The 9,167-nt window shown below is 36.1% G+C and overlaps 1 protein-coding gene across 1 annotated transcript; it reads right to left on the bottom strand.

The window, feature by feature from the left end:
* Positions 1–40: 40 nt before the first annotated feature.
* Positions 41–8,398, bottom strand: LOC124442504 (MORC family CW-type zinc finger protein 3-like). Its single transcript, XM_046993012.1, is given in 24 exon segments — positions 41–700; positions 884–978; positions 1,137–1,202; positions 1,609–1,767; positions 1,954–1,983; positions 2,083–2,346; positions 2,478–2,525; positions 2,984–3,011; positions 3,125–3,183; positions 3,248–3,274; positions 3,350–3,386; positions 3,970–4,176; positions 4,285–4,353; positions 4,438–4,479; positions 5,296–5,393; positions 5,464–5,592; positions 5,681–5,772; positions 5,775–5,802; positions 6,312–6,598; positions 6,978–7,182; positions 7,654–7,672; positions 7,757–7,889; positions 8,018–8,090; positions 8,176–8,398. Coding segments are annotated over 24 exon segments (2,760 nt in total). The 5' UTR covers positions 8,233–8,398; the 3' UTR covers positions 41–192.
* Positions 8,399–9,167: the final 769 nt, after the last annotated feature.

Here is a 9,167-nt window from a genome sequence, read left to right as displayed (position 1 = left end):
CTGTAGGCACATAAAATAAAAACACACTGAACTCAATAAGTACTCTAGGTAATTCTTTTCTTATTTACATAACGTAACAGCGAGGATTTTTTATGAATACAGATTACGTATGTTTTCCAAGGCGAGGGGAATGCACCCAGACAAAGTAAGGGAATTTTCATTCTCATTAAGCTACTCAATACACACTGAAAATTATTTATTGGCCTCTAACACCTGTTTGAGCAAATCATCAATTCCTTCGTCATGGCCTTCGGACTCGACGTCGATTTCCGGCACTAAAACCTGCAACAACTTGCACACGTTATCTCGCAATACTTTCAATTGTTTCGTTCTCTTGCTCAAAATATTCTCCATTACTTTCAATGCAGTTTTCTTTTCGACTATTTCTTTATCCTTGTGTTGAATTTGTACTGATTTTGCCTCGAGCAAAAAGTTTAAGTTCTTAGTTTTCATAGCGGCGTCCTTGTTGCATTTCGCCAGCTCTGTTTGAAGTTCGGAGACCTTTTTTTCCAGTTCCTGAACACGGACGTCCGCAGAAACCGAAACCTTCAGCGGTTTCTGCTGCATCGAGTCACTCGACTGCACAGGAGTTGGATCGATGATTATGACACCTGGACTTGAGTTTTTACGTTGTATTTTAGCCGAAATAGCACTGAGCAAATTTTCCGAGGGCCCACGTTTTATTCCTGGCAATACAACACTGAAAGAAGAGAAAGCAGTGCAATGAAAAAGAGATCAAATCCACTGATCACCTTTAATTAGATATGATCTTTCCTAATCCCAGGTTATTCGTAATCCCGGATCTTTTCTAATCCCATATCACACGTCACCTTTAATGATTATTAAAAATCATCCAATAATATAAAACAGCCAAGCAGCTTACTTTCTAACATCTTCAGGTGTGGTTGATTTGTTACCAGTTATACCAGAGTAAGCAACAGCAGCCAATCTTAATGGTGACGGTTTTACATCTTTATTCTAAAGAAACACAAAGAGAGAGGGAGAAGTTTATTTACCGTGGTTATACAATCAACCTTCATACAAAACCACCATTCTATCAATGTGTAAATAACTCATACTTCAATATTGAAAACAAACAATTTGTAAAAACCAAACTCCTTAAAATGTAAACTCACTAATATTGGGGCTGAGACGGTGTTTGGAGTCGTCATTGTAGCGTTTGCTGTTGTTGGTTGTTTTGTCTGAAGAGATAGAAAGAGAGAAAAACAAAAAGTTTATTTCTGAGTCTACAAATGACATTCATAAAACTCCAGGGACCCTGGAACGTCGTTAATCGGGGGGGGGGGTGAGGGAGAAACATTGATATATTTGTGGTCACAGCTCGTAAAAAACAATTAATTTCAAAATTAAGTAATTAAACAAAACACGAATAAATGAATAAATATGCCCCCCCCCTTCAATTATCGACGTTCCGGCGTCCCTGAATAACAGCAATGAAAGGTAAAGCATTCAAAAGTTTTCAAGTCGATGGAGAGAATTTCTGAAATTCATTTAATATTATTCAAGTTACAGCGGATTACGCTAAACTAACTTTTTTGATACACACAAGAGCAATTTAAAAACAAATTCCTTCTAAAATACACTCACTAATACACTAGGAATTGTGACAGTTCTGACTGTGTTTGGAGTCGTCATCGTAGCGTTTGCTGTTGTCCCATTTTTGGGCAAAATCTTTACGGGAGCTGTGAACACAGAGGCTGTTGTTGATGGTTTTACATCATTTACTGAAGACGTCGTGACCCCAAGCTAAAAACAATTGTTCAACACGATTTAGTTCAGCAACAATGATAGATGTTGTGACCAGAAGCTAATCATAATCATACAAAACGACTTAGTTTAACAACAATGAAAATATCGTGACCCAACTTCATAATAATCGTATAACATGATTTTTTCAGACTTTTATTCAGACATACGGTTGTACGATCTTACCTTTAACGAACCACCAATTGATTGGGTACCCTGTAAGATAAATGTTTCACCATTCGTCTTAATGATTCGACATGGAAGTTTGGCGGAATTCATTTTCGTCACACCAGTATTTGTCTTTAATAAAGTCACCTTTTGTGTAGGAGATGAGCTGGCCACCCCAAGTCTATTCGAGGTCGATGACTTGAGGGCAGATACAACGAAACCCGATGATTGGCTCGCAGGAGTTAGTTGGTTTGTTGCCAATCTTGGTCGCGTCAATGGAGTTAAATTGGCAAATGACGTAGGTTGGACTTTAGCAGGAGTACGTGGAGATGATTGGCTATTTGTAGGGGTACGCAAAGCTGAATGGCCATTCAGCAACTTCGAATTTGATGCAACCGAGCTTGAAGATTTCTGAAAATAAATACAATATTGTCTTAGAGTTGCTTTAAGATCATTGCCTGCCTGCCTATCCAGTATCCAGTAATGTCAATAGGGTAGAATGACAGTTACACTTATGTACACAACTGAACATGGGAGAATACCTGAGAGGTAACTAGTGTAGAGTTTGCCGAACCCTCGATCTTTATCTTCTATGAAAAAAATATTAGAAAAACGTCGGTCAAGCGGACACACATGAACACGCAAAACGGATATATAAAAAACAACACGTAAAACATCGCATATGTCGATGCAGTCACTTGCTTTAATATTGGGAGGGGGAGAGGGAGGTATTCAAATGATGCACGTTTCGCACTATTAACTTCAATTTGAAATAAATTGTTTTTAAAGATTGTAATATGCATACATGAATACTAGCCCGACCACTCCAGATATCAAGCTGTGAATACCACTGTTTAGATGCATGCTTGAATAAAGAGCAATTACAAAACTTGTGGAAAATCTGGTTGTTTTATCATCGATATTTGTGCATTTGAACAACTCCGGCATTGTATACGATATTTTATAATTGTTTAAGGTTAGAATCTGTTGGAAGTTACAATGGCACCGTTCATTGAACACTCAAATAAACAACACATAAATATCTTACTGGTGATGGGATGTTTCCTGACTCCCGTCTGGAAGGAAACGAATGATTAAATACAATTAATAAAGAATAATAATATGCAATTAACGAAAAACGATTAGAAGCAATTGATATGTACACGCAATATAAATGAGTGAATCTTACAAAGTTAACTGTTCTTCTCTCTTCTTCAACATTTCCTCTTTCGCCAATATATTTCGTATCTAAAAATGGATAGTGTAAAACAAGATATTCTTGCAATTTCTATAGAAATCATAGCCGTCGAACCTTTTCATCTTGCTCTTTTTTCGTGGCCTGAAATAGAAACAAAACCTGTAAATCACTAGCATAAAGATTTTGAATTATTATTATAACTTTTCCGCCAGTTACCTGTTCCCTTTTCTGTTTTGCTTCCATTTCTTTTATTCTGAAAAAGAGAAACATTTCATGTTTAAGCAACTAGATAAATGTAAGTACCATGGCTTAACATAAAGAATGCTTAAATAATGTGAACGTTAATCAAAGCGACTTTAATATGAAATTTCACGCATGTTAAGTTATGAGAAAAAGCGACCATATAAAATTTGAAGTTTAATTTTTTGATAGGGTGCCGATTTAAGAATAGAACTTGCTCTATTTTCATCCGACAACATCAAAGGAAGCCGACTAGGCTAAAGCTTTTTACTCTCTATACTTCTCAAATTTGAGCTAAGGGAGAAATTAGATTTGAAAAAGACTTGAAAACAAGTACAAAAATACGCAAATATATCGTTAAATGTACTTGATAACACAAATGGCTGCTTTCAAGACTATAAATATCTAAACGAATATGAATGTCAACAAACTATCGAGCCGTCTGAACAAGCAACCAAAAGTCGGAACCGAAGTCGGATCTTGTGAACAGGCCTGCGCATAACACGTGATGGATGTACAACTTCAATAATGCACGGGTCAACATAGTTACTTTAAGGAAGTTTGTAATATGCAGTCCTTCATTCAGAAATACGTACAGCCGTTTTTTCTGTTTCTTTTCATACGGTACAACATTTTCCTCTTCTTTTTCTTCAGGTGCATCACAAGACTTGAAGTTTGGGTCGGGATTCATATGACAATACCACTTGTCTGGCAAGGTTTTAGGATCTATCCCATCGGGAAGCTTACGCCATTTAAGACACGATGGCTTGTCGCATTGTACCCATGTCTGGTCTGGGAGTGCTCTAAAGAACAAAGTAATGGCAAGACCGCTATGATAAAAATAATTGCTTTGAGGTCCGTGGAATGAATACAAACAAAGTCTAAGAAATAACCAATAAACACTGACATACTTCACTTCCTGTGGTTCAGGAAAACTTGGTTCAACAAAGTTTGTTTTTACTGGACCTTTCTTTTCGTTCCTAGAAATATGATATTTACACGAGTGAGAAAAACATCGTGTAAAACTTCCATGGTGTGATTCAAAATAATGATGTAAACATTACCAGTACTCATTTAACTTTTGCCCAAGCGCATTAATGCACGCCCTTTAATGGAAAAAAATGTACATAAATAAACAGGAATAAAGTTGAACAAAGCAGTAAAATGCTTTGCAAAACGTGTCGAATGAAAGTCTGTTTCACACATGGCAAAAGGGATTCACACATGACAAAAGGGATTCACACATGGCAAAAGAGATTCACTAAGGGAAAAAGGATTCACACATGGCAAAAGGGATTCACTAAGGGAAAAAGGGATTCACACATGGCAAAAGGGATTCACTTATGGAAAAAGGGATACACACATGGCAAAAGGGATTTATAAAGAGCGTGGGATTCCCAAGGAGCAAAGGGGATTTACAAGAAACAAAAGACATCTACACAAAGCGAAGGGAATCACGCAAAGCAAAATCGATTCACCAAGCACAGATCTTTTCTTTCATTGATTTTAAGTAAAATGGGCGATTCTACTGTCATTTGCGTGACATTTACTTTGCAATTGTTGTTATTCCTGGCTTTAAGAGGTACACAAAAATAAAGACCTTACAAAGTATGGGAATACATTGTGTCTTAGGGTGATTTTATCTAAAAACATACGCTGCTACAGTTTCCGCTATCCTCCTCAGAGATACAAAATCAAATGTGCGACGTCACGTGTCACGTGAAATTAATGAAACATACATGAAATAGTAGAAACTCTACAGCAAATCATCCTAATTTAAACTTAAATAGACAAAATAACATATGAGATATAATATAACATAAAACAACATACATGCAGTTTTAAACTTTAACCATGCAACCTCTACTGCAGAGAATCACCCAAATATATGTTACAAAATCTTTTACACACAAGATCCTAACCTGTATGCTTTGGTGTAATCAAAGTCTTGCTTGTTGTGGGTTGGCTGTAGAAAGTCACACTGAACAACACCAACAACACCAACACCCAAATTATTCGCCTTCAAATAAAAATCTTTTCATTTGGATAAAACGCTTAAGACATATATTGTAAAGACTGGTGTTCAGTACCTTGAGCTGATAGCCAACTCTCTCATATGGTTTGATCAGCCTGTTGCGATGATACATCATGATTCCATAATGATTTTTGTTTTGGCTGTTGAAGCCAAACACAACTTTAACAGGATCGGAAGCTGCACACTGAAAATGAATGTTAAGGAATAGGATAGAACATTCATGTGTTATGACTGTATGATTGTGACAAACAACACAGTAAAACAAGGGATACAGTAGGACGATAGCGATCCACTTCTGTGTTGCTTAAACTCCTCTCCACAACCAGTGTCTTTACTTTCTTCTGTCGTACAAAGATCTGCATTTTGGTTTAAGATAAAGGATGGCACAATACGCCTGTAATATAATAAATAAACTGTTCTAAGATCAAGATGCATACAAATCATGAAGAGCACATTGACTTCCTTTTAGAAACTGAATTTGTGATCACACAATTACTACAAACAAGCAGAAAGACTGTCAACTAATCACAAGTCTCTTTCCACAGTTTGATCTTCGTGGCTTAAACAAGATTTTAATTCCAACAATTGCGATACTAGTCTGAGGCATGACCTGTTAAGCCACCAAGCAGTAGAACTACCAAGCCATAGAACTAACACAGATAGAAAGACTAGTATACTGAAGATATGATTTTTATCTTTTAAAGTTACATGGTTTTCATAAAACCATGAAAGAATTGTAGTTTTCAATCTAAGATGATGGCCTAACATAAATCCTATATCCTGAGGATTTATATTATGTATAATCTCTGATGATGGCTTTGGAATAAAGATGATGGCCTTGGAATAAAGATGATGGCCTTGGAATAAAGATGATGGCCTTGGAATGCAATAATACGTACTTACCCTGAGAGAGTAATCACACTCAGGAACATGATTTTGTCGATTTGTTTTACGATATTTCTCTCCCTCTGGACTTGTGTCATCTGGGATACGAATATCATACTGATCTGTCACAAAGTCAAATTCTGGTTGATTGTCTGCAGTTGTACGAATATTACTGATGATGATTCTTGTTCCATGTTCTCCATCAATCTGATCAAACTCATAATTTAGTTCTTTCTCTGTTTTGATCAATGAATGCTCATATATAGTTCTTAAAGCTTCAACACTGTTGGCATGAAGGTTATAATGTAGCAAAAGTTAAGAAAAACATATCAAGAGTGGATAATGAAACTTCGTTAGTTTCCTTCAACATTTCCATCTTCATGTTAACATTTAAAGAAAAATTACATATTTATCTAAAAATTCAACATTGCTTCATTGTATCTCCTTGGTTTGAAAGATACCTTGACTTACATTAATCCAAGTCTCAATATATGCATTAGAGCTGATCTTAATCCTTGGATCATGTCATACTCCAATTTATCTCAATCCTTGGATTATAAAATTGCTTATGAATCTGCATGTGGAAAATTTACCTGAAAATAGCCCACATTATCCTCTACCATCCAGAGTATAAAAATTCCCCATCCATCATCAACTACCACAAGCAATAATTTAAAAGGATATCATCTAAGTCTGTATGATCCCATGTTGCTATGGGAACAACAACAGTCTCAGCTTTGATGGCTTCCAAGTATGTTTGAGACAGATAGCCAATACTCCTTGTATATCTTTGTTTTGTCAGAACCAGAGCATCCTTCCCAAGCCGCATTGAACCAGATTTAAAGCCATTGCCATAGTGACCAACAGGCATGTGGGTTCCATCTGCAACCTGTATTGATGGTGAAATTATGTGAAAACTTATAAGTATATTGCCAGAGTAAAATAACATATCTATTGCTGACTATAAAGATTAAACTTGTTTGTTTTATATCATATGCATAACAATAAAAGCAAAAAAACTGGGAGAATTTATGCAACTTCAATCTACAAACACAAAATGAAAGAGGTACAAATATATGTTATGCTGCTATTTTGGTATGCAAGAATGAAACTGGTACACATTCTAGGACAAAGAGCTGAAGAGCTTTGAAAATGACACCAATGCAGACAACCTATGCAATACCCAATAAAATTTGCTCAAAGGAGATTCTAACCTTAGTTTCATATGGTCATAAGCATAAGACAATGGAGTCAAAAAAGTTGTACAGATAAAATCAAGAAACATTCACATGCATATGAACACCTGACTCTACCAAATACGCCACGTGTGTGTCGCGCGTGACAATGCATAATTTCATACCTTCTCGCAAAATCCGAAGCTGAAATTAAAATGGTGGAAAGTGTCAATAGTACCGAATAATCTAAATGCTTTTATTTGTAAGAAATAATCAAGATAGTCTTACCTTAACATTTTGTACAACTTGTCACGCTGCATACCATTGCCATTATCCGTGAACGTCAAACAGATTTTGCTATTTATTCGAGCCTCGCCGATCCAAAGTTGACTAGCTTTCACATCAGGATCATATGAATTATCTGTCAAATATGTAGAATATTTTAAACAATTCGCTAAAAATTAGCAACAGTCCATTATATTTTAAACGTTCCTTCCAGAAATGATCATTACAAAATAAACATTCAATAGAAATAGTACTTTCGCGTACCTATTAGTTCTGCAATGGCGCTAAATGGCCATGTGTGACTAGTGGAGTTTGTATGCAGGTATTTTGGGCTCAGCTACAAAACAGAGGCAAACACGCAAACTAAAATAACACACAGATGTCAAGGAAGGCATTACCCTGTACAGAACACATAATCTTACCGAACTCTGATGTATTCCGGTCGTGGAGAATTTGAAATCCGAGGAAGAAACCGCCATTTTTTCTTAGGAATTTTCCGGTTTTTCGCCCTAAAACAACAAGAAGCTCCAAAATCGCTGGGAAGAATGTATACATTTCTTCTTTAAAACGTCATCCAAAATTCCACCAATAAACTGAGAGAAAAAACAGACTGCCAAGATCTGATTGGTGCATGCTAATCACGATTTCCAACAAGCAGTCGGTCTAACATATCCCATCACACCTTTCGGTCACAAACTGCTGTACGTTTGTACTGTCGGCGCATATTCAAAAATGTAAATGCTATGTAAATCGTTTAGTGATTTGAAAACAAGAGTCTGGAAACGTGAATTTCTTTCTAAGAATTAAAGCAATTCATTTGCTCGTATTTATCGGTTGAATTACGGAATATCTTTATTATTTGACGAAAATCTGAGCAAAAACACCTAACTTTTTGTTTCGAATCGACAAATATCATGCTGTATGTATTTATTAATTAAATTAACCAATCGCGTCAAAGCTTTGTGAACTGCTACATGCTCGAATCACAGTATAGGAATATACAGTATGGTCACTTCGCTATGAGACTGGCAGATGTATATTTAATTAGTTTACTGGCTGCCGTTTGCCATCTCGTCAATCTATTGGTCAAACAATGCAATTTACCGGCTGCCAATATGATAATCACATGCGTAATAAGATATCCGTGGCACGAAAAAATTCAATGAAGTGGCCCTACTGTATGATCTCTATATTGTGCTCGAATAAGAAAAAAGTTAAAATTTCCAAAGTGAAAAAGGTTTTGACGAAATTGTAAAGTTGCAATCACCAGAAGCAGAGGTGAACATGCGGTGATTGTAGTTGCTTCAATGAACACTAACATTTATCTTATGAAGGGGACTTTTGATTTTGAAGACTGTCATTAGCGAAAGAAGTTTTCCGTAAACAGTTGAGTTTTAATGCATTCTTTTATTCA

Source organism: Xenia sp. Carnegie-2017, unplaced genomic scaffold (genome assembly GCF_021976095.1).
Source record: "Xenia sp. Carnegie-2017 unplaced genomic scaffold, XeniaSp_v1 HiC_scaffold_20, whole genome shotgun sequence".
NCBI classification, from domain to species: Eukaryota; Metazoa; Cnidaria; class Anthozoa; order Malacalcyonacea; family Xeniidae; genus Xenia; species Xenia sp. Carnegie-2017.
Note: the sequence above shows the minus strand (reverse complement) of the source record. Positions and strands in the feature narration are given on the sequence as shown.